Source organism: Seriola lalandi, unplaced genomic scaffold, assembly GCF_002814215.2.
Source record: "Seriola lalandi dorsalis isolate HSWRI2012SDOR001 ecotype SW California unplaced genomic scaffold, Sedor1 jcf7180002054794, whole genome shotgun sequence".
In the NCBI taxonomy this organism is placed as follows: domain Eukaryota; kingdom Metazoa; phylum Chordata; class Actinopteri; order Carangiformes; family Carangidae; genus Seriola; species Seriola lalandi.
Window position 1 is genome coordinate 271,312 of NW_019525347.1, and position 26,523 is coordinate 297,834.

At 41.8% G+C, this 26,523-nt stretch overlaps 1 protein-coding gene across 4 annotated transcripts in view; it reads left to right on the forward strand.

Moving 5' to 3' along the window:
* acap3a (ArfGAP with coiled-coil, ankyrin repeat and PH domains 3a) overlaps positions 1-26,523 on the forward strand; it is a 72,530-nt gene that overhangs the window by 24,650 nt on the left and 21,357 nt on the right. For all 4 annotated transcript variants that reach the window (XM_023425635.2, XM_023425636.2, XM_023425637.2 and 1 more), the window contains exons 2-10: positions 5,854-5,911; positions 10,575-10,694; positions 11,446-11,499; positions 20,406-20,464; positions 20,832-21,015; positions 22,178-22,222; positions 22,355-22,450; positions 23,075-23,149; positions 25,621-25,632. In XM_023425635.2, the coding sequence (XP_023281403.1) occupies positions 5,854-5,911; positions 10,575-10,694; positions 11,446-11,499; positions 20,406-20,464; positions 20,832-21,015; positions 22,178-22,222; positions 22,355-22,450; positions 23,075-23,149; positions 25,621-25,632 (703 nt within the window). The remainder of the gene's footprint in view (positions 1-5,853; positions 5,912-10,574; positions 10,695-11,445; positions 11,500-20,405; positions 20,465-20,831; positions 21,016-22,177; positions 22,223-22,354; positions 22,451-23,074; positions 23,150-25,620; positions 25,633-26,523) is intronic.

Genomic DNA, 26,523 nt, shown 5'->3' on the forward strand with positions numbered 1-26,523 from the left:
GGGGGGAGGGGAGGGGATCTCCACTTGTAAAAGATCAGACCAGGCCTTTATACACACACATTCACCGCTGGATCAATCGAAGCGTAAATGAGTAATTATTGCTGCACCAGACGTGTCACTTCTGTGAAGGCATGTGCGGCGCAGAAGTGCAGATGTGTGTTGCAGAGGAGGGTTTGAGGTTGATGCAGGAACAGCGGCACGCTCGGGGAAAGTCTGGTGCAAAAATGTGAGCAGTGTCTATAGTGCAGCTAAGCTCTCTCCTCTGTCAGAACAGAAAGCAGACCTGTTTAATTATGAGGGACACATCCAAGCTTTCAAGTGGAAATAAAAAGCCCGGGCTTATGAAACAATAGTCAGAGCTTTGAACACATGTTGGGAAGGGTATTAGTGGAGACATTTGAACTCTCTCTGCACCTTAAATGCATTAGGATTGGGTTACTACAGATTATGGGGCATTGTAATTCTTAAATTATTAGGCTGATGATGTGACTATAACGTGCACTGGTAGAGTGCAGATGTTTCTTTGGCAGTCGTAAGGTCCAGGTTCGGGCTCGCAACATGGACTGTTTACTTTCCCGGTAGGCAGGGGTCACCGAGACCGCCTTAGTTGGTGGTGCTATGCCTGTCAAGCTTTCTGTTCTTGCACGTCGCATTATGCAGTTTACAATGATAACGGAGGCAGATTTACCATTGAGATTAATATTTTAGACAAATGTCCTTGAGTTGGACAAAAGTGGTCGTCTAGATTAACACTGGCTGCTTCTGATCACCTTGGTCCCATATTTTAGCAAATATCTGACCACTTTCATAATGTATAAAAACGCAGAGCACAGATAAACATGCAGTTTAATGAATTTCTTATGTTTTCGTTCTGTTGTTTTAGTTTGTTCTGGTCTAAACAACTCCCAACTCTTTATATATGGAGTATCTTTCTTACTACAGCCCCATTTATTCCATTCCAGCATGTAGAGAAATCCAAAGCTTGACAGGCCAGTCGTGCCTAGTTACCGGTTATAAGCTATGACCGGGTGATTGCTCCTCACAGGAGGGGTTTAGTAGCAGTACAGTCAAGTGTTTGAGGAGGTAAGATATTTTTGAGTGACTAGCTAGGGCTCTGAAATGCACTGGATATATTTTTTTAAGTGCTTGGCATTGCATAGCCAGGGGTGGCTCCTTGACCCTGCATTAGTTCATATAGTGGTCTGGAGGAAGAGGAGGAGGAGGATGGGGAGAGCTGGGCAGGGCAGGGGACATTAGGAGCCATGCAGCTAAGAATAAACCGAGCTGCTGCTCAACGAAGCTGAAGGGAATATGCTCGGGGATCCCACCCCCGCCTCCAATCAGCCATTCAACCCTGCAGTCCAGCCCCAATTAGGACACTAAAGCAATCAATATTATGACAAAATGCCGCCTTTTCTCCAGACAGAAAGCTGCTTTGTCACAATGGGGGCCCCTCAGACAGACTGGGCCGCCCTGTCTCCAACTCCTCGCTTCCCCTCCTCCACCCCCACCTCCTGTCCCAGCTACACCCTCCCAAATTCTTCACACTGATGAAACCTTTTGTGGTAGATTTTGAATTAAGAAGAGATATTGAAGAGTGTAGGAAAGAGCAAACAGCAGATTGATATCAAACAGTCTGCTGATTACTGAGGATCACTTGAAGCTAGCATCTTATTCTGCTCTACAGCTGTTCTCATTTGTATGCTGGCACAGAGACCAGAGCGCACTGACACTGCCGCATCACTCAGTGGCTAATTCGCTCTCCCCAGCTGGCCGCTGTCTGTAGCTTTAGTTGCCGTGCCCCAGCTGGTGGACGCTTTTGAGTTTGGTTGAGGAGCCGCGGCTGCATTTTAGGGGTCACTACCTGGAACCCAGTGTTGGCTCTCTCCGCGGCATCCCACCTGCTCGTTCTCTATCCGGACCACCAGGCCCCTCCGCCTCGATTCCCCGCTCCAAAACACACCCCTCTGGGGCATCCGAGCCCAGCTGCATCTTTTTCAGCCATCCGGTTCACACACAGCAGCCAAGACGCACTTACTGGCTGTGGTGGAAAGTAAACAAGTACATGTACTCAAGTATTGTACTTAGGTGCAAATTTGAGGTACTAAAAATCAAAAATTTCAACAATGATGTGTAACACAAGAATCTAGCTTCTAATCACGTTAATAACAGAATCGACACTGTTTATTGTGATTCAGGGACCAGTTACCAGACAAACATGACGCTGACACTAATGGAAACAATGGAAGTTGCCTATCAAAATGAATATTCTGCTGTGCTGAAGGGTTGTGGGGATTTCACTACATATTTCATCACTGCTCTCTGTGACATTTATTAACCCTGTCCTGACTCATTTCTGCTTTTTGCTGCGAGGGACAGCGGTGTTTGCTCCTCAGAGGGGGGGGGGGGCTGTGCTGCAGCTGCAGAAGCTCATGTAAAAACAACACAGAGAAAATAATGTTAATTCTATTTCCTCATTCAGTGAATATCAATTAAGTGAATCAGTGAATTTTAATTCAATGTAAACATTAATGCACATGTGAGTTTTCTATGATACGGCCCATTGTTCTGTATTGTAAGCCCTGTTACTTTTCATGCTTTAAGTACGTTTTGCTTATAATATGCACTTTTACTAATTACGTAAAAAATTCAATGCAAGTGAGTCTGAATACTTTTTCTGTCTCTGCTTCCTGGAATAATGGAAGTGTTTTCTTTGAGATGATACTTGCAGAACCTCTAAAAGTCATAGTTCACTCACCACGAAATAAAGCCAGCATGGACAGAATGTTGTTTTACATTACACCATTTCAAGACTTGAGCACGGCATCATGTGAAACTAGTTAAGACTTGAGTCAGCCCATGAACTGAAGAGAAACAGAGTTGTTCTGCCACTTTGGGCCAGTAAACAGCACCTCAGCCGTTCCTCCGGACGCCGCGTCAGCAGCCAGAAACCACCGGAGCTGCAGCTTGCTCAGCACAATCGCAGTGTTTATTATGTTTTTACACCGCTACTTAACTGCACTGTTCCATGTCAGATAAATGATCCCAGACTAATCCTGCACACTAACAGGCGAGTACAAACTCAATCTGCTGAGACAAGTTCTAAACTTATTGTGTTGTTGCTGTCCGGTCCCAATCAGCCGTTAAGAACAACCATCGACTGCATGTTCGTTTGAGTCAGTTACTTGAAAAGTGAAGCACCAGTAGATTTACTGCTGTGTAATAATCTCCTGACGAGGTTTTAATGGTGCAGCGATGGTCGTCTCCTGTCACAGTAGCCTTGTTGTGAGTCATGTTATTATCTACTTAGCCCCCCCCCCCCCCCCCCCCCCCCTCCTCCCGTGGTGTGAATAAGGGTCAAATCCCAAGCACATCGGGGACCTCTGCGGCCCACTTACGAGATGGTTGCCGTGGCTACGGGCCCGGGGCACCGTGTGCATCCATTATGGGAGGCATGTGCAGTGAGACAGGCCAGTGGGGGTTACTAGCCTGGGGGTGGGGGTTCAGCGGGAGCAGCTGCCCCACGAGCCACAGTCTGCACATCTGGATCATCTAGCCGGGCTGTCACCATGATGAGCCACACTGGTTCAGTGTGTTAGGAGCAGCGCTGTGCAGGAGAAGCGAGGTCGAAACCCAGCGTCATCCCTCTTCACTGCAAGACTCTGATTATTGACTTCCGTCATTTGAGACTCAAGTAACTGGTTTAATATTTTTCGTTGTCATTTAGATTCTTTGAGACTTTTTTCGCTGCCTCAACATGGGATGAATTCAGTTTTTGTCCCCCCACCTCTCCCCCCTTTTCGGACCCCACTTCCACCCCCAATAATTTTCACACAGTCCCTTTCAAGACAGTGTGAATCAGAACCAGCTTTATTGGCGTGTGTAGAAATCCAAGGAATTTGAATTGTCCAAAAATAATTCAAGAAGACACGGAGAGACAAGCAGCTAAAAACAAAGACGGCAAAACAGAGCGAAGACACGTAAACATAAACATTAAACTATAATAGCTGGAAAAATGGATAATTCTATAAATATCTAAAGAAACAATAATGAACAAGAAGGTCCAGTGTCTATTTTCAGTACAAGTCAAACAGTTTGTGTAAATTGTAAACAAGAATACAATAGTGTAAGGCTGTTGGAACAGATACTGAGTGAGTAATGCAGTGGGTTACATGTTAAGGCACCAACAGGGAGAGGTTTAAAAATATAACTTAGACAAAAAGGTAACGGAGTGTTTAATGTGATTAAATCCCTGTTTAAAGCGCATCTGATGTCTCTGCAAGTTGATATTCATACCACCGGGAAATAAATGTCAAAGCTGCTTTAGATGCCCACATCTTAACACTGATGGTGTGCTTTGGAAAATGGATGTTAAAAGTATAATTTGCAAGTTTTACAGTAGTTTGAGAGGAACTTTATATCAAAAGCGCTGCAGATAAATATATATATATTCATCAATGCCTCTGAAAGCCTCTGCTTGTAGCCAGTTAGAATTTATGAACTATGTTGAGCATCTGTAGACATTTGGGGAAAATAAATAAATAAATAAATAAAAGTTTCAAGATCAGCCTGGCTCCTGCTGAGAGGCGTGAGGGAACAATCCTCCTGGAAAAACTAGAGCCCGCTAAGCTCCACATTATGACATGAAAAGGGCAGTTTCAAAAATGACATCAGCAATGAAAACAGCTTTGCTCACTGCAAAGATTATCCCTGGGTGTGGTTGGCTGGAGGCTGTTCGGTAGGAGATCAGTTGAGGTTACAACAACACGTGTCCACATGTGGAATAATATGGTATTGATTATTTAGGTAATGTATGTTTTCCATTCTGCGTGAGCTGGAGCTTTTGACAGATATTTCCTCTCTGGAGTGTTTCTCCCTCTCCGCTCCCTCACTTCCATATGAAAAGGGGATGGTGGGAGTAAGAGGCGTGTGGGGGAGGAGAGGAGGGTGCGCGCACGTGCCATCCTTCGCCCCCTGAGCTCGCCGCAGCCCGGCTGAGCGGGCTAATCCACACAAGGCCAGAGGGAAAGAGATGAGACGGAGATACAAGTTTTATATCCTGCCAGGCGTGGCTGATATATGCCACGGATACTCTCATCACAGAGCTCCTGTGTTTGTAGAGCTGCCAGTTGTAATGCTATCTGCTTGATATCAAATGGAAAACTAGCTTTAAGAGAAAAGTGCCAGGATACCTCTTCAAAAATGTTTGTGGGATAGCGTCGAAAAAACCCCCCGCCTCTTTCTGTTTCCCTGAAATTCTGTATATATGCAACTAAACAGCAAATTACACATATTTAATAGTAGATAGAAATTAATTCATCAAGACAGTGTTCACGATCCACATCCTGCCTCCTGACGTCATTTGTGAAGAAGCTACAGAGCGTGGGTTTTTTTTTTTAGGAGCTACATCATCCAGCTGTTAGCCTCTGGCTGTAAATCACACCTCTCCCACTTGGTTCGGGGCTCCAGATGCAGTTGGGTTTGGTGTTGGTGGCGGCGGTGTTGACAGTGGGTAGGTGGATTGGGGGGTTGTGGGATGAGCCAGACAGCCAGTAGGAGACCTCGTCTGCCACTTTGTTTTGACAGAGCCCAACCGCTCCCACCAGGACGGCGTCTCACCCACGTAAAGTACGCCCAGACTCCCGCCTGTCGCTGAGCAGCCAAACATGTCTGGCTTTGGCTTCTGTCATTCACAGATTTATGGTGTGCTCCTCGTGCTTTCTGAGAACGTGAGAAATCAGGAACAGATTGCAGAACGGCTGTTTTCCAATGAGACGAATGATCTCAATGGATTTACAGTCAACAACGTTAACGCACATAAACTAACAGCTTCCCTTTGCTTTTGTTTCTCAGGGCAAACATTGATGAGGTGGAGACGGAGGTTGTGGAGATCGAGGCGAAACTAGATAAGGTAAGACGTTTTGCTATTGTCACTGCCAGTCGTGCCGTCAGGTGCTGTAAGAGTATTCTCAGAGGCAGATTGTTTTTATATTGTATTAGAATATGTTAAACAGCAAACCAACACTAAATAACAGGACAGGAAATTATTGGCGCATTGCTCAATGTATACAGTGCTTTTCTTGTCTTATCAACCACTCAAAACCTTTTACAATACTTGCCACATTCACCCGTTCACACATTGGTACGCTGATGGAACAGCCATCAGGGGTAATTTGGGGTTCAGTATCTTGCCCAAAGACACTTGGACACGCAGACTGGAGAAGCTACCGATCTTCTGATTGACGACCCGCTCTACCTTCTGACCAACAGTCGGCCTTTTGTCAAGCATGTTATAATTCTCGCTACACCTTTCATCCACCTGTTTTCATCAGTAGTTTCAGGTGGCACATTAAAAAAACTTGAGAGGAAATTCCAGAAATAAAGTGTCAAAATATGACACTGACGGCGAGGTGGAAAGGTTTGTGTTCTGCTGAAAGTGCATTGATTAGCGAATATATCACGACATACCTGAAGCATGTGCAAACATCAGCTCTACATGTATGTGGAGCAATGAGGAGACAAATTAATACATGAAACAAACATCATATTTTCTTCATGGTTTTCCACCGTTGACTGATGCTCTCTCCAGCTGTTTGTTGTGATGCGCCCCGACTCCCCATATTCGGTTTGTGCTAGTTGTTGGAAACGTTCATTAATTCATTCAAATCTTCTTCTTCCGCTAATGTTTTGGAAATTCTGCTGAGATTTGTGCTGCATTTGAATGGAAACCTGACTAGTGATGGTGCTTGCTGGTAAACCACATGTTGCTACGAGGCAAGCGCAGTGAAAACCGCCACAAAATGTGGAGCAAGCGGTAGATGTGACACCGATTTTCACTGGGTGGAGGTGTGAATATGCGACTGCTTGAGGTTTGCATGTAGGAACAAGAGGGTGCTTCCTGTAAAACACTTAATAACTTCATTTTGAAAAGTCTTGTATGGATAAAGAATAACTTTCTTATAAAACAAATCTTTGTCTAACTTTTTGGCAGAGACGGTGCAACATCTTGTCCACGCTCTCGGTGCGTGCCTGTTTTCTTTCTCTACAAAGCGTCAGTTGAGATCAGTCCAGGTGACGTCAGCTCTGTCTCCTTTTTTTTGTGCAGAATTTATATGGAATATAAATCCTGCCACATTGGCTGCAGCTCTGTGCAAGTCTGGTTTTTAAAGCGTACACCTGAAGGCATCAGTGACATCACTGATCACTGAGGTGTGGCCACAAGTTTGACACACCTGAAGCAGCACAGCAAGGATTTATGTTCTGTAATGATTGGAGTCAGAAATCTGTATTGTAGATTTACATCTGTGACTTTTGTTTTTGTAAAGAGGTGTTTCTGTTTTGCGCACACAGTGACAAACACCATCAACATCAGATTTGAGTAATGGGTTTTCCAGACCCCTTGTATTTGGCAGTGTGTGAAATGAAGTGTTCTCAGGGGTCTCGAACACCAATAAACACCACCTCAAGGAACCTTAGAACCATAATCTTTTGACGGGGTCACAAAAATAACCCAGTGCCACATCTGTTGGCATACAAGCACTGCTGGTTATGGATATGCAAATATGCATATTTATAGATTTAAACTTTGCTCTGCTCCTCTGCATATTTGAAAAGCCTCATCTAAGTCCAATACATGTAAACAGTTGAGAGAGAGAGAGAGAGAGAGAGAAGCTCGGGCAGAAACATAAGTGAATAAACTAATTAAAAACATGGAGGGTCCTTGTACCTCACCTCTGCATGCGTTATGGTTATTTATTTATTTCCCACAGACATTATGTGCACTTACAGCACCCTGGTGCTCTGAGCTTTTGCCATTAAAGCATATACCAGTAGCCAGTTCTGGACATATTTGGTGACAGTGCTGGTCTGAACCCCAGCCCCCACCCCAGGGTCTTTCACACACTGATCTTTGGCCCGTATGATAGCACTGAATAAAAAAAATGAGTCAAAAGGAGGAATGTTGGTATGTGGTTCTCCACATTCTGTCACAGTATATCTCGCTGCAACAGACATTAGACACAGCTTGCCCAGTACACTCAGCTGCTCACTTTCAACATGATATTACTCTGCAGTGCCTAATCCCACATAGCTAACATCGCTAGCTTCGACTGCTGGCGGTCTACACTTCACATAATGGGCAGCGCAGTGTCGCTCAGTCCTGTTGAACAGTTCAGCCCAGGTTCGTTAATGTGGCAGCAGTGTAAGATGGGATTGACTGAAAACATTAAACAGCATCACGTTGGCTTTCAAATCATCCAGTTGCCCTGTAATGAGGCAGCCAGATGCTTTGCCGGTAAAGCTCATGTCACAGGTCCATCTGCTCCTTTTGACTTTGAATTACAGCATGTGTCAGGGAGAGCCAGGATTAGTCAGGCAGGCACTTCTTCTTTAGCTGCCATCAGTGTTGGAAACCACTAAAGTTATATTCCCAACCAGAAGGGATCCAGGGCACTTTTAATTGGAAAATGAAATATTCATAATCAAACTGTTCTCTTTTTCTACCTTCATGAGACTGTGTCTTTAAAACACTGGAGAGAATTTCACTTTTACTCACTCACTCACTTTAGCATCTGAAATTGAAAACCTCTGCAGTTCTGGGATCATTTAAAAACGTCTGTGCTCTGCATGAATGATTCTAATCAAACCCAGTTGCGCAGTTTTAAATTAAAAAATTAAAAGGGGGAAGAAGAAAAAAAAATATAGATCCAGGTTACAATTGATTGCCTGATATAGATTTCCAATTCTTTATTCTTTGCTACTTGAACCTCATTAGTAACATGTAATTAGGAGGGCGCTCACATTACATAATGAATGCTTTAAAATGGTAATTTTTAGCCGTGTTAGCAGCGTGGCTCAAGGCAAATCTCCACAACGTTTGAATGTATTGCCATCAATTTTTCTACAGACATTTATGGCCTCCAGAGGATGAAGCCTAATGACTTTGTTGACCCCCCCTGACCTTTCTGCTAGCACCGCCACCGGGTTCACATTTATGATTTTGAGTGTTGGGATCCCTTGACTTCTTCTTATTATCAGGTCAAATTTTTAAATTCATCCTGTCCTTTACTTTATGACCAAATATAGTTTGTGCTTACTGCTAATTAGCAAACGTAAGCATGCTAACACACTGAACTAAGATTGTGAAAACAGTCAACTCTGTACCTGTTAAACATCAGCATGTTAGCATTTAGCCAAATGGTCTACTTCACTTATACAGTAGCTTTTGCTTTCTAACTGTGTTGTATGGACAAATACCAAAACCCATTACTGTTCTGTAGCAAGGCAAGCTATGCTTAGCTCAGCTAATTATGTCTTTCATATTCAACTGACTTCATATCAATATTCTCATCTAACTCTTGACAACAAAAAAAACTAATAAGCGCATTTCCTAAAATGTCAAAAGACTTCCCTTAGACTACAGGACAGAGCAGCTCAGTCTTACAGTATGTCTGCTTAACAGATGGGAGGAAGTGGGACTTTGCTGGATAAGAAACAGTGCTGGGAAAACAGAAAGCCTGGCAACAGAACACAGGGTGAAAAATAAGAAGAAATTAATTTTCCTCTCATGAAAGTAGAAGCTAAACAAAGCAGACTTCGGCAAATTTTGCTGACAGTTGCAGAGAAAATGAAGCATATTCACTTTAATACGTTACAGTATGTGGTCGAGATACAAGTCGTACACAAAACATACACGCTGAATTATCAGCGTCTGTTATCAATTCTCCAGTCCTGGATGACATTTAATAGCTTCTTCGTGCTCTTGCGTCATATGGACCCCACCTGACAACGCACCCACTAGCTCATGTTACCAAAGGTGGTTTCTACACAACAAACATGCATCTGTGTGACATGCATCCCTGTCCATGTGTGGTTAAAAAAAAAACGTGGAGATTTTTGATGTTGAGACAAAAGTTTGAGTGTTGTGGCTGAGCGTATGATGTTGAGCCCTAAAAGCTGCTGCCCTAAAGTGTTGATTGTACCTCAGTGAGAGTCACATGGAGCCTCCTATTGAGCTGATTTCTATTTCACCAAGCCTCTGTGAAATAGAGAAATCTACATATAAAGAGACGATTTAATCACAATCAACATTCAGGGCTGTAGCCAGGATGAAGCATACTGATTTATTATTTCACATTTTATATCTCTTCTTTTATTTTTACTGTTGAAATATACAGGACAAAGCCAAAAGAGAAAGCCATGAGAGAATGAGTCATAACTCGGTCAAGTCTTAAAACGCAGACATGAAACACATATTGAGTCATCTGAGAATCATCATATTTTTATGTTTTCTCCAGTATCAAAATGATCCAGTAACCTAGATTGCAAACAGCAACTGCTAATAGCTAATTCAGCAGACCTTAATATAGGAAGCACAGGCAAATAAACGGGGCTCAAAAGAGCTGTAGCTGAAATTACAGCTGACCATCTGATGCTCCATCATAATGCTTCCCACATAGGCCTAAATGTGCTCAGGGTATGATTGACATTGTCCTTAATGGCACCTACCACCCTGCAAAGCCCTCCCATACCTTCATTTATCCTCTCCAAACGTGTCTCTCTCTCTCTCTCCACAGCTGGTGAAGCTATGCAGCGGGATGATTGAAGCGGGGAAGGCGTATGTGAGCGCCAACAAACTCTTCGTCAACGGCATCCGGGATCTGTCCCAGCAGTGCAAGAAGGATGAGATGATCTCGGTGAGTTTCTGATGAGCTGGGAATGTGTCCAGATCATTTCATCTGGCCTCTGTTTGATCCATTGTCGCCTTTATTGTGGCTTTATTGTCTGTCTTTGTCATATTTTTCTGTCATTTAGTGGAGGGGACTGTTGCAGTAAGTGTCTCCAGGGACGGGGACTTTCCTCCCCTTTGGGTGTTAGCCTTACAGCTCTGTACTGTATGTGTGTGTTTTTGTGTGTGTGAGTAAACCTGATTACTAACAGATTAGTAAGTGAGGATCAGATCGAGTCTGGAAACTTACTTCTGGCTCGACTCACGGCACCAGCGTCTTGGACTATTTTCATTGCTGCTGACATTAAGTGCTATTAAAAGCCTTCTTGGCCTCAGCTGTATGACTAATTGTGAGTTTCTTATTAAAGTCTTGTTCATATTTGTAGTTTCCATTGTAAAAAATAAAAAATAAAGAATTTAAAAAAAATAAAAAGATCTGAATCAGCCCTGCAATTACAGTTCCTTTTCCCGTACAAAGTTCAAGGGGAAAAATCCTCTAGAGCTTAAAAGTCCACCCCAGTGACATTAACCAGCTTTGACTTAATTGTAGCGTTGCAGATCTTTTCATTTTCTCCCACTTAGAATTCAAATAAATTTTGGTTTTAGTTTGTGACAGCTTTTTATTTTCTTCTCAAATGCAAATGCAGCTGCAGTTATGAGAATATCCCTTTATGTATTGTCTAGAAGTTAAAGAAAGTTATGTGTTATTTTCTTTGCAGGAGTGCCTGGAAAAGTGCGGGGAAAGCCTCCAGGAGATCATCAACTACCACATGGTAAGTCAGCCTTTCTCTCCAGACTGTCCCCATATGCTCCACATACAATAGATTGAGACACACCAGCACCATGATTTCATCTAGTCTTGAAATGCTAACATTAACTGGCATGTAAGGCCTCACTAGGGTCCTATATTCCCTTTAGTATGAGGCGGAGGGTCAGGCTGAGCGGTGTTTGAACTGATCCCACATGGATCACTTCTTTCACACATCATTACATCTGCGTCTGTCGCTGTGCAACTGTCAGTGCTGTACCTGTCAATCAGAGCTTTATCACAGCTCGGTACCACGGAGGGAAAGATGGCAACTAGGTCAACGCTGTGTTCCTAAAATGGATTTAAACAAGAGGAATTCCTCCTCACATGGTGCAGTACAGATGTTACCGACAACTGTTACAAATGGTATGTTAATTAGTATTTATTGATGCTTTATGGATCTGTTAAAAGCCATTAAGAAGAACAAATTTGGAGCTGCCAGGTTGTGAAAGATCCCATTGGCTTTTCTTCATGATAATAATTCAGTTATAAATGTTGACGACCCAGTAATAAATGTTCATGGGTTTCTCACTTACCAATCAATTCTGCAGTTTTAGATGTTAATAGGTAGAAAAAGAGGGGTTTTAATGATCACATGCAGTTATAAGAGTAAATAAGTTGATAATAAATGGGTTTTGGTCCAGATTGTCTGCAGCTCTTCTCTATAAATACTTTAACCCCCTGTTTATTATTTATATGCAACATATAAATCTTCATACAAAGAAAAACTTATACCCTGTTTGCTCATGTACAATAATATACACAGTATACACACACAGTGTCCAATAGAAACTACATTATAATGTGTTATAATTCATGTATTAAATGTTTTTGAATGCTACTTACAGGCAGTGTTCACAACCTGAAAACCCCCCCAAAAAAGTACACCTTTATAACTCTTTTATAACGGGTGCCCTATTAGAACGTGGTGCAGTAAAGTCCATTTCTGTTTTTAAATGCAGTTATCTATATTTTCCTTACACTCACCTTAGTTACAGTATTTTATATTATCCACACCTTCCCCCTGACATTAGACTGAGCTTGTGCTTCACTGCTGTGTTGTTTCCCCTCCCCGCCTCCAAGGCTCCTGACCCCCTGCCCCCATCCTGCCCCCATCCTGCCCCCATCCTGCCCCTCCAAGACCCTTTGAAGTCCATCAGCTTGAACCCGTTGCGTGCTTGACGATGCCGTAAAGTGCAGTGTGTGTGTGTGTGTGTGTGTGTGTGTGTGTGTGTGTCTGTGTGTGGATTACATTCCTTCCTGAAGCTGAAACAAAGATGCATCATTGCAAACCCCTCCACCGCGTTCGCTCCCAGTCTGTTGGTACTGGGAGTTTAGCGTTACAAATGGAGGGTTAACAGCTCGGGTCGGTCAGGCTGACGTGGATTAGCTTTAGCCGCTGGACAGTAATAACCCTGTATAACCTCGACATGTCACAGAGTGTGTTACATATGACCAGTCATGTGTACAGTATGTATGTTCGTGACTGTCAATAGCATGTGACCATACAATAGTGTGCTCTTACAGTATCTAATGTATATGTGTGTGTGTGTGTGTGTGTGTGTGTGTGTGTGTGTGTGTGTGTGTGTGTGTGTGTGTGTGTGATGCCGCTTTCATGATGTCCATGAAATTTGAAGCTATATCCAGGAGACAAAATCAACCTAGCAACACCTGTAAATCTCACCAGTTAGAGTATGTTTACTGAAGTATAAAAGCAGCAATTTGTTGTGTTTATGGGGTTATTTGTTCATGCCTGGAAGCAACCTGAGGACCCCATTAAGACCCCAGTTACTGCCGATCGATCAGGAGTGATAAATACTCGAAACACCTCTCAGTATAACGTAAAGTAATTAAACAATCTACATCCTCCAAAATGATCATAAAGTTGAATCAATGTCTCTCTTAAACAATTCAAACAAAAATCAAATATTATAACTTTCACATTATGATTGCATTTTATTGGAGAGTTGTTCTATTAGATTGCATTAGTTTTAACTAGGCTTACCGACTGGCAACTGAATTTTAAGTTCTCCATAACAGTTAATTAAAATTCTACTTTCAACTTCGACTTGGTACAAAAAGTAATCTCAGAAGTCTTTCTGGCTCGTTCTGTGGAAAACTGTATATTATGGGGAATCAGCAGTCCTTAAAACACACTAATGATATTTGGGAGCTCATGATCCCTAAATTTACTGTATATGGGGAGTGGACAAAAATCCTTTATGATATAATGTCATAAATATGCAAAAAATGCTGCGTTTGTGACGGTTGTATTGTTGAGTTTTCTTTACGCTGTCAGTGAGGTGTTGATTCAATATGAGGGTCGTTTTTGAGGCTGTATATTGTGGTGTTGTTTTACTGTAATCTGGTTCCTGTTGTTTTGCTCTACCTCTCTGAATGTTTTCATCTCAGAGCTTTTGGTAGTTTTAGGATTATATGCTCCTTCTCTGTTTGCAGCCCTTCCCAGCTCCAGTCTGAAGCAGACTTCATCGCTCCGTCAGTGTCACACTGACTTGAGTCCCTGTTTGTCTGGTTCAGCGTGTCACACTTTAGAGACCACAACAGAGCGTGGTTTGGCCTGGGATCAGCTGGCCTCTTCCACTGTAAGCTCAGCTGGGGTTTCAGCCTCCTCTTTCCCCCTCTGCCTCCATCCAGTCCGTTAGAGCCAGGAGTCTGACTGGACATTAATATGATTGGCTCTCAAAGGTTTTCTTTGTAGCTTTGATGTAAAAGGAGAACTGTGTGTGTGTGTGTGTGTGTGTGTGTGTGTGTGTGTGTGTGTGTGTGTGTGTGTGTGAATTCCGAGACTGAAGCGATAAGAGGGATTCCCCTGAGATGTAAGATTCACAGAAATGATAATATTTGCGACGCTGTGCCCTTAACACAGTGAGCAGAGCTTCGTGATGCGCGTACATTAAAGAGTTTCATTTGCTGAAGCTGTGACATTTGCTGTTGACATCATATACATGTTCATCTTTTAATCAGGAAAGACACCGTGTGCATTTAACTGTGCAGCTCCGCCTGCAGCTGAGGGACTCCAGCAGCGCTCCGATGAATAAGAGATGATGATGGTTGTATCTGCTTCCTGTGACGGATGTCCCTCTGCGTGCATGTTTTGCCGTGCAGCTGCCACTGTGTTCGTTCTACGCGGCAGACGCTCAAGAATATTAAATGGCACTGGTACAAACTGGACCTCTGAGTGCCAACTGCCCTTGTCGAAGCGTACGCTCAGATGCCTTTTTAAAACCCTGCAAAATAAACACAAACAGCACATATGTTTGAGCGTTTACAGCACATGGACGAGAGCTGAGACAACCGAGCGCACAGAGCCAAGAAAAGTAGAAAAGAGTCTTGGCCCTTGCTTCCCTCCATTTCCTGATAGCTTGGCTCCCTTGCCAGTCTATTACCACACAACAGAACAAACAGGCTCTGTTTGTACGAATGGCAAACGCAAGCCAAGTGTAGCTCCTTCGTCTCGAGCTCCGAGACCCGTGCGTCTTTTCCCTTTCAAAAGATTTCGCAATCAAGTCTTCTTTCAGACGGGCGGAAGCATCAGCAGAATCAGGCCAACATTTTGACAGTCTCTGTTTAATTCAAGCATGAAACTCCATATGAATACTCTGAATAAATTATTGACTTATGTTTGACTCTCTGAGCATCCATTAGAAATGAGGGGAGACTGACACAGAGATGCAAAGAGAGACTAACATCTGAGCTGCCAAGACTGAGCTGCCGAGTCTTAATGCATGGTTTATACATAGGGGAACGGGGATGGGGGTGGGGGTGGGGGGGTTACAGTAGGTAGATGGGGAGAAAATATGAACGAGTGGAGGAAATAATTTAGGTTACATGTGATTCTGAAATACATTTTCAGTTACATACAGTATGACTTTCTGGATGTGAATGCCTTTAGATAGAATAAATGTCCTCGTGCAGCCGGCTCTACATACTGAATGAGTGAGTGAATTCCCATGTGGGACGCCAACGCTAGTGTCTCTCAGTTATATTTGGAAACGGGAAAACAAAGAGAGACACAATAGGAAGGTTTTTTTTTTTTTTTGTCTACGACTGCAGTCCTTATCATTCCTTCCAGACTGCACCAGCATTGTTTGTTTAGAAAGTAAAAATGTACTTAACTAAATGAACTAAACGCTCCTATATCAGTATACGTCATATTGACAGCTGGTCATTCAGTAGTTGTGCTATGGTAAGATCAGCCTCAAAGCCCTTTAACAATATGAATATAAATAGCAATTTTGATCTCCACTGTTTGGACGAGGACACATTCATCTCACCATAGATGAATAAATAATAGGGGCTTAACGTGATATATTCCATGTTATTTTAATGTTACATGGACTTTTGCCCTTAGATATATTACAGCTTAGTCTTTGAAAAAGTTGTGAGGTTAGCGTGTGAGCTGTTTTTTGGCTTCTGAAGGGGGGGGGGGCATGACAGAAAAAGTTTGGGAACCACAGGTCTATATTTAGATGTAAAATAAGCAGAGTAATAAATCCTACAGCAGGTGTCAGTATTAGTTTCAACTATGGGCCAGTTTTTCAGCATTGTTTTTGAAGAGTGGGAGGCCACATGCCTCTATGTTGTGTGTATTGTGTGTTTATTTCCTTTAATTGCATTGATTATTTAACAGTTTTAGGACTGTATCTGTGAGGGCACATGTCATAATTAGTATGTTTGTGAGTGTGGGAGTATCAGCAGTTTGCGTTAACACTCATTATTAATTTAAACATAATAACATTATATTGATGTGTTTCACTATGAGGCTGGAAATGTACCTGATTGGCTGATGCACACACAGTGGCCTGCCTCATTTATGGTTAAATGAAAAACAATAGTACTTGATGTTGACACAAATCTGTTCTTGTCAAATGGGCCAAATTATATTATTTTATGGTATAACAAATAGTTGTGTTACTCATCTCATAAGTTACACTTCATTTCAGTACAATGAATTCCATCTCTTCATGTTGGGGCAGTAGTATATAATAGAAAATATATTTTTGGGATTTACATAAGACTTTATTTATTTTGTAATCTACGCTAGATTTATGAAATATCAGTTAGAATTTTGTAGCTTCAGCTTTCGTCAGGGGACCAAACGTTTCTGTTGGAGGGCTGGATTAGGCCGTAAAGTTAAAAACAGCAGTTTCTCCTGCTACACTATGACAGTTTCTCTTCCATTTAACAAAGGTGCTTTAAGTTTGAGATTGATGTCATTAGATCAGTCTGCGTCCCAACAGTAGTCCATTGTGATGGTGTCTCATTCTTTAGCTGAGATATCAGGCAAGTGAAGACGTGCCAGATATTCCTTTCATACTTACAACATGTTTGACAGCGTTGTCTTTGTTCCACCACATTCCCGCTCTGTTGTGTTTGTTGATCCGTCTGTCAAAAATTAGACTAATTGTTATGATAGTCAAGTAATTGGTGAGAAGATTTCAAGTCCAAACAGAGTGCTGAACGACTGTTGCCACTATAGGAGAACAGAAGCAAACAGTTAGCATGTTAACATGCTAATTTGTAGCATACCAGTATGTGAAGCTAATGTTCCTAGCATCTAGCATGCTAATTTTGAGCATCTGCCAATGTTAAAGTCAGTTCTTACGAAATCCTTCGTTTTTCTGTTTCTGTAAAATATAACTTCAATTCTTGTGATATTTATTGAATCAAATATAAATTGGGGCGACTGGCTAACCCTGTCCTGTTAGCTTGTTGGTCATAGTCACTAGCAGAGTAATGGGAGCAGCTTGTTTGGACGCATATGACTATGACTCAAAAGCCTTTTTTGTTTTTTTTAACATACATGTCCAAAAGCAGGGTTGAACATAAATCTTTATTGACATGTACATGTACATACAAGTAGGTGATTAAATAGATGAGTAGTATAAACAGTGCTGGAATAAATATTTAACATGTAATGCAGTAGGTTACTCTATGAAATGGTGGTTATGTGTAGTATGCATGTATTCATGTATATATAGTGTTCTTAGATTAATATTTGATAATGATGATATGTTCATGTTAAATGTAAATTATATCATTCATAATTTGTAGTAGTGTTAAGAATCAACTTTTGGGCATCATAAAAACAAATTTTATAGCAATCCATCTGGTATTTGCAAAGATATTTCAGAAATCTTAACACCGTCAGACTGATAGACCAAACACCAACATCACCATCCCCAGAACGCTGCATTATTATCCTGATCAAACCATAATATCCCTTTAGGCATATTGTATATCTGTAGGCAGTATACGCCTTCCTCGCTTTCACGCAGAGACAACCTGTGAAATCTTGGTCCAATGAGAGTAGGGTGTCAAATTGCCACAAAGCAGCTCAGGAATGCTATGGGCTCCGCTAACCCCAGAGCCAGGAAGTCTCAGAGCGGCTCTGCTGCCACCACTCACTCACAAACATCATGGCGGTGCACTTGTTGACTTAACAACATGTAAAGACTGTGGTTTTCATTGAGCCACCATCCACCTCAGTTCCTGTCTGCACAATTCCCAATCTAATCTTACACTCAAGTGTTTGTGGCCCCTGCGCTCCGCTGCCCTGCTGATCTTGTGTTTTGAGTCGCTGCGTTTTTGTGGGAGCCCTCGATGGCACAAACTTCCAGTTCTCACTTGCACTTTTCTGAGAGCTTGTTAAAGTGTTTCCAGGGAAACAGATTGACCACACATGCACAGTCGGACACTGGTGATTTGCAATCAATCGGGGGCGTCCCTTGAACTTGACACTTTGCAAGAAGCCATTAAAAGCAGTTTATTTACTCGACTAGGAACATCGGTTCACCTGTTGGAGAGCTGGAAAAGTCTGGTCTGGTGCAGTATCGGAGGAATTCCTTTGTTCATTAATCACATACAGTAAAGTAGATGTTTTGTGATGTAAGAACAGAAACCACAAAGCAACAAACAGGATGGAAGAGCTTCTTTGTTGTTCCACTTTCACACATATTAAGACCCAGCGAGTTTATAGAGCAATAAAATGAGGCCTGAACCCATGATCAAAACAAACACTTCCGTTTTAGAGGTGGGGGCAGGAATACTTGAAAAACCGACCACTTCCATCTGAACCACATTTTTATTTTTAAATCTGGTCAAATTAAAGTCATCTATATTTATTTTTTTTTAATGCTGGTTAGTGGCTGACTCCGTTCAAAGCCTACAGCGGCAACAATAGTGAAGTGTCTCACTCATCATCAGCTCCTCTAATCCCCGAGTTAAAACACCCATAAGCCTCGTTTTATTGGGCCTTGCTAACTCAAATCTTCTAATCCACACACACACAGTTGTTTATCCAATTATTCAGGCCGGATGAGGACGCAAACCCTTCAACCAATGTAGCTGCTCAGCTGTGGTGACAGGACATGGGCAACAACAATTTGTCTGAGAGGGTTTGCGCCCTGCATTGGATGCCGACTCTGCAGTGTCACATTGAACCAAAAACTCCTCCCTCCCACTCACTTCCTCTCTCCCTGTCTGCCCGAGTGACCTATTTAGCAGCAGCAGCAGCAGCAGCAGCGGGATGGCAGGAGCAATCACAGACGGGTGAAAGAGAGGAGGGATCTTGAATGTAAAACACATAACTAAAGGCAGAGTGTTATTGTGTTCGAGTCTGAGTGACATTCTTCTTCCATTCATCCCAACAGGCATTAAGGGGCTGATTTGCATCATTTGAATGCACCATGCCAAAAAAAAAAAAAAAAAAAAAAGTTGTGCTTTGTCGCCCTCTGTTGGTTAAAATACAGGCAGGTGGTTTGACAGCACCTTGTTGCCTTTTCAAAAGGTTGTGCAGACATCATTCATTCAGTTATTATTCATTATATTTTTTGCAGTGGTAGTGAGCACATTTACTATAGAACGGTACAATTTCTGTTTCTCCTCCTTTATACTTTTTTTTAAAAACAACAAAAAAAAATTAATAATATATAAATTATGATGTATTGTTATAGGCCAATATAAGGTAAGATAAGACTTACAAGCCACATAGAATTATAAACCAGCTCCCCCTTTACCAGTTACAACATTAAAGTGATGTACATATTAATGTATCAGTAATTTTAAACCTATACAATACTTAAGTTTGAAGCATCTTGTACCAGAGTTGACTTAAAGCTAATTTTCATCAAACTTAACCCAGTACCAATGGCTCTTAGTGTTATACTTTATATTACTGCTGGGTGATTCACTCAAACTGAAATATGGTTATTCTGAGTTAATGTTAAACAACAAGCTCAAGTTTTAACAACTGTCATAAATTTAGTTTTAGTAATACAAAATGATAATCAGTACAGATATTGAATTATTACCAACTGGTAACCAAGTTTTTTGAGTGGATTATTACTATGCAACCATTTTTAGTCTAAATAATAAAAACTGATATGAATATAGAAACACCATTGTCTTACATTTGATTGGGGGGCTAGTGGTTTTCCTCTGGTGGGAACTGCGTTAAGTTAACTCAGTATTGTGTTGAATCTATAATGACACAAATTGGTGTATAATTGATCATTAGTTTAATAGTTTTACAATCATAATTCTGTGTAAACAGCAGTTGTAAAGATCATCATTTTATCTGAGTAAGGCTGCAGCGATTACTTATGTTTGTCTTGATCGATCTGTTAATAGTTTTGTCCGTAAAAGATCAGAAAATGGTGAAAAATGCCCATCACAGTTAAAAAAAGGTTAATGATTAATTTTCTGTTGTTGTTCTAGCTCTAAATGATTGATATATTGATAAATAGCCTTGAGTTGGTAACCAGCAACATATAAAGGTTTTTGCCCATGGCCTTCAACTCCAGGTGTACAAAGTCAAAAATACTAATTTCTTCTTTCCGTCTGTTTCAGATACTGTTTGATCAAGCTCAGAGGTCTGTGAAGCAGCAGTTGCACAACTTTGTGAAAGAGTGAGTAAACCTACAATTCACGATGCTTGAGTCAGGCGTCCCTGCAGAACTTTTACATGTATGAAAAATTCAGCAAAGGTAGAAAAAGGCAAAGTCCACAACCTTTAAAGAGCAGAGGTAGACCTTTTAACCCCTGAAAACCTTTTTGGTGTTTTTAAATATTAAACAGTGCAACCTTTTGCAGCCCAGATATTTTGTCACAGACATATCATGAAATATGTAGCTAAAGCAGATTATTTCTAACAGAAACATTGACTTTGCGGTTTGACTCCTGTAAATATTCAGACTCTGTAATTCCCCTGTCTCCTGAATGTAGCTTTTGATTTAGTGGCTGTACTTAAATTTTTTGCTCCTCTGTGTCCGTCAGGGATGTTCGGAAGTTCAAGGAGACCAAGAAGCACTTTGACAGGGTGCGAGAGGATATGGAAATAGCGCAGGTGAAGAACGCCCAGGCGCCGAGGAACAAGCCTCACGAGGTCGAGGAAGCCACCAGCACGCTCAGCATCACCCGCAAGTGCTTCCGACACCTCGCCCTGGATTACGTACTACAGGTCAGAGAAATGACTCGGATCTATGGACTGATGTTTCCTCCTCCTTCCTGTAGTGCAATGGTTATTAGAAACTGTGGAGATGGCTTTATTTTATATTTATGTTTTTAACTGCTCTTTACGCTCTTTATACATACAGTACATGTATTAGCTTAGCTGCTCACAGGCTACATATTTTATCCAATTTCCCCAAATCAGTCAAATAATAAAACCTTTAGAAAAAATTGTTCAAGTTGGAATTGCAAAAACAAAACTAACATGAAATGTCAAAGTAGGTCTGAGGTCATTCAGAAACAGTATCTCCATTACACTGATTGCAGCAGAGAGTTTATGATACGTGTTGCACTCATCATCAGTTATAACTCTCGAGAAGAAGTGGTGTGACCTTTTGTGGCAAATAGTTGCAGTCAAGTAAGAGGGAACAATCTGATACTGTATTTGTATTCGTTTACATTCCTGCTAGCCGGACTAATCTCGTCTGTACAATCGAGGAATGACCACGACGTGGCCCTTCAGCCTGCAGCGACGTCTGTATCCGTCCTTCTGATCTATGTGACACATTCTCCGCTCTGTTCATATGCAGCATGGGTTTATTTTGCCCTACCAGTTGTAAGCCTCCTACCCGAGACTGCCGCCGGGAACAAAGACACTGATTCAGTGTGATCGCCGCCATGGCCGTGCCCTCTTTCCCTTCTTGATTTTTGTCTGCTGGCACCCGTCTCTCACTGCTCTCAGACATCTGACCCTTTTGAGTCTTAACTGAAAGTGTCTCAAGGCGGGAAAGGTCAAAGCTGCTGGGAGATGCGCTGTTTGTATAAGCGACCTCTTAAATGTAGCACAAAATGTCATTTAGGTTTGCATCAGATAGGAAATACAATGCGAAAGGCTTCAACAGCAGGGGTCATTGTTGTCGCATTAAGTATGAAAGAAACAAGTCTGCATTTAGTGTTGCAGTCACATAGAGAGAGGTCACCCATCCACGTCAGGCAGGCAGGGTTTTTTATTTTTTTTTCCACTTTCCGCTTCTTCCCCACACAATGAAATAAGGGTTAACAATGTCACAATTAGACAAAGCAGAATATTGTCCACTAGAGGGAGTTTTCTCAATAGCCACTAGGTCCAGACCGTCTAATGCTCATTTAGAAACACTTTTTTTCCCCTGCAGATCAATGTCCTCCAGGCGAAGAAGAAATTTGAGATCCTAGATGCAGTAAGTCGACTCAGACACTTGTATTGCTCCCTTAACTAACATCTGCATCTTTTATAATATAAATACAGAGTCATCCGACTGTGTCATAAAACTTCATAATGTTTGAAAAACCACTGCTCCTGTCCCACCCAGATGCTGTCATTCATGCACGCCCAGTACTCGCTGTTCCAGCAGGGCTACAACCTGCTGGATGAGATCGACCCGTACATGAAGAAACTGGCTGCTGAGGTGAGAGGAGCATCTTTATCTTGCCTCGTGCCTCGTGCCCCCCCCCCCCCAGCTGGGTTGCATTATCCACCCAGCCTCATTGTCTGAATTAGAATTTGTTTGATCCTCATTTGAACTATCGACAAATGCCAATTGCATAATTTGTCCATTAAATTTCCACTTGATGATTGAAACATTGCGATACAACAGCTTCATGATTGGATTTTGGGTCTACTTTATTCATTAAAAAAAAAAGCCTCCTCTCTGCATGCACTTCATTTGTGACTTACTAAAGACGGCTCCATTAGAGCTGTTTGGAGCACATGTTACTGTGGACCAACTTGTTTGCCACAGCAGGTTGACTGCTGCAGGAGAACTGAATCAATGCCTCATTACCACACACTGACCTAACACTGTCATTGGAGGCTAAGCCTGTGTTTGCAAGTGGAAAGTGTTACAGTCAGCATCACTGCAGCTCTGACATCACCTTCACCCACTGTCATGCTGTATGTGTTAGGATTATTTCACTGCTAAATGAAGAGTTTGACTTGGTGCACCTTTGGCTGAATGTCTCTGATGCGAAGCTGAACCTGTTTTTGTTTTGTTTTTTACTTTATGATTTTTTTGTGTTTTTTTTTTCATCAGCTGGATCAGCTGGTGATTGATTCAGCCATGGAGAAGAGGGAAATGGAGCATAAACATGCCACCATTCAGCAGAGGGTGAGTTCCTATTTTACCAAAGATATGCAGGGTGTCTGCAGATGATGAGAAGTCGTAAAACATTTAATTAATTAAATGATTCTGCAGGTTTTCCATCAAACCTTCATATTTGGGTTGATTATGAAACAGGTATTATTTGGTTTTCTTAGAAAGCCTTAACTTTTAATTGGACAACCCTGCAGAAACCTGACATGGCTTCAGTATTTCTTTCTCATACCAGAAAACAGCCGCTCACTGACCACAAAGAAATACAAGGGGCTCTTGCGCTGCAAAAAGAATTTAGTACATGTGCAAAAAGTAACAAAAAAATGAATGTTTCATCCATAGGACCATCATCAGTACAACTTTTACATGTGAGGACCCTCTTCTACTTTTCTTTTTTTTTTCAGTGTGCAGCCTTAGAGTGGACTGTTTATCTTCAGCACTTCACACAACTTGTAAAGCCTGGATTCAAGAACTAAACTCTCTGACGTTTATCTTTGATATTTCCTTGCACGAAATCATACACATGCGTTTGTCCCTGAAGAAGCTTCCTTTTGTGTGTGAGGTTGGCAGGTTGACAGTGAGCTGTAGCAAGAAGCTAACAGGGTGTGAACGTGCTCACATCACACCTCCGAGATCCAGTCTGCCACTTGGCCCAGTGCATCTGTTGTGACTGGGGAGGGATTAGACCTGGGCAGCTGGGAAGTGTGTGATTAATCTCTCTGACAAAGTCCAGGCATTGATTTAAGCATTAAACCAGGTGGAATTAAGTGTTTTTAAGGAGATATTAATCCCACTGTTGTCTGCTGTAGATGGCAACTGTCAGCACATTGAAAACTGTAAGCGGGAGCTCACTGTGTTCTTAGTCCATTAAAGTGCTGATCTTATGGTTTGTTGAGGATTTGTCACCATGCTCATGTCTCCACCTCTTTGGACTGAAATATCTCAACAACTACTGGATGGATTGATATGAAATTTTGTGCAGACATTCATGTTCCCTGGAGGAGGAATCCTACTGACTCTGATGAGTCAGTTCACGTGTGGTTTTTAGAGACACATCTCAAATATTTGTTGGATTGCTGTGGAATTGGGTTCCCGTCAAGATGAATGAAAACTACAATCATGACAAAAACAGACTTGCAGTAATCTAACCTCTCTTGAAAATGTGACATTATATCTATTAAAATAAAACACGCAATTAATCAGATGTTAAAAACCACATTTAAGGATCCTGTCAAATTCTCTGGTTTGAGAAATTTCAGATGGTGAAGAAGACGCACCTCGATGCCAGTGCTGAGGCTGAAGGGAATGTCTTTAGCTTTGTCGTTATTTGGCTATGAATAAAAGTATTTGACAAACAAAATTTTGACCTCATGTTGGCACTAAATAAAAATTCAAAGGATCACCATTAGAAATCATTAGAATGTATCCTCTGGGGACCTTGAATATCTTTTGTAAATTTCATGGAAATCCAATGAATAGTTGTCAAAGTATTTCACTCTGACCCACAAACGTCAACCTCTCGGTGGCGCTAGAGGAAAAGTCAGGAGATTACCAAAGTCAGTAGTGTTCTTCCTGTGGGGACCATGAATCTCTGCACAAAATTTCACCGCAATCTATTTAACAGTTGTCAAGATATTTGTAAGATTACCTCGCTAACAGTAGTAGTGTTGGCTTAAAATTAACATGCTAGCATTGTCATTGTGAGTATATCAGCGAGCTGATGTTAGCCTTTAGCTCAAACCATTGCTGTAGAGGTTCAGTCTCACTATCATAGCTAACGACTCTTAATCACACTTAATTTAATTGGTAAATATAAGGCCCTTATTACTTTATCGAACCACACCATATTACACTAGAATTTTTTACTCCTATTTTTGCACATTTAAACGATCACACTTTGATGTTCCAAATAATAAAATCCATAAATGTTGGGTGCACTCCTTGTCTGCCATCTCCTTCTTTAATAATTAAAACAAAAAACCCCTTTATTTTCAGTGGGCCAGTGTCTGGCTCCTCCGTACCCCAGGATCAGTGACCATCTGTCAGACAGCTCCGGTCGGCGCTCTTCCTCCGGGCGCCGCGGTCTGTGCTGTGGATAGAGCCACGGGGAAGGGCCGGGTCACATGTGGGGCCAGTTATTGATCTGTTTTTGCCAGAGCTTTTAGACACTAAGCTTCATACACCATCCATCACCGAGGGATGTGTAGTAGTAGTAAATATACAAGGTCACAAAGGTGAAGAAGCCACATTGAAATATGCATGAAAATATTGTGGTGTTATAGTGGGTTGGTAAAGGTGTTTTGTTGCTGAAGTGTGATGGGCAGCTTCATTACTGGGGGGACCGGTAAAGAGGATAAGGAGAGGTGCATTCAACCTAAAAGATTACTGTATTATCCCCATTTAACCCAGTCTGCTTTTGGTGGTTCTAATGCTGTATTCTCCTTTCTTCTTGTCCGCATGTTCCCAACGCCACCATCTCCTCTCAGACCCTCATGCAGGTGAGTACTCCTCTATTTTTATTTTTCCCATCTGAATTTTCGTTTTTTTTACTTGAAACACATCTATGGTTTAGTGCAGTGGGAGGGAGCAGCGTAGCCCACAGTGCAGAACATTAACAAACCCCTTTGAAGTTTTCCTCAGCTGTAGTCGCACTCCAGAAGCCTTGAGGGCGAGCTGACGCGCGTCCTGAATCATTTATACAGAACAATTAGAAACACTGAACTTAGTTAGAGCGGCCTGTATAGAAACTGTCTGTTACATCACCACATAAGTGCAGTGTCCTAAAATGGATAAGAGTGTAATTGTTGGCCAAGATTGACACAGAAATAGGTCAGTCAGCTTCTGTTTTTGCTTTTTCATGTTATTTTACTCTAAATGCATCATAAGTGATGTGGAAACTCTCTGAATCTGAAAATATTAAATCAGATATTAGATGTATTCACGCCAAAAACTGCAGAATATCACTGCATCTTGTCTTATATTCCCCTTCTTTGACTCTGCTGCTTTTAGAACAGTATGGCCGGCCTATATGTTGTTATTCTTTTCTCCTTCCTCTGTCTCTTTTCTTCCTTGTCACATCAAGCATGTGCAATAAGCCTTGTGTAAACTTGCCCAGGACAAAGGAGCAGCCCGTACACTCAGTACAAGCAAAACAAAAAACCAGGGGAGCAGAAAGGGAGTTAAAGTGCTCCACCTGTGGACTGTCACTATTGCTGGCTGACAGAACAGCAAAAGCATCTAAATGCCAGCGCCATTCATTTTTAACCACAGATTTAATGGAGAAGTCCTGTCGGCTACTGCCTGCTATTCTATATCCCTGTGTTTACATCACTGCTTCAGCGCTACATGCTCCAAGCCACTGTGTGGCTGGATTTATTTTTACTGCCTCA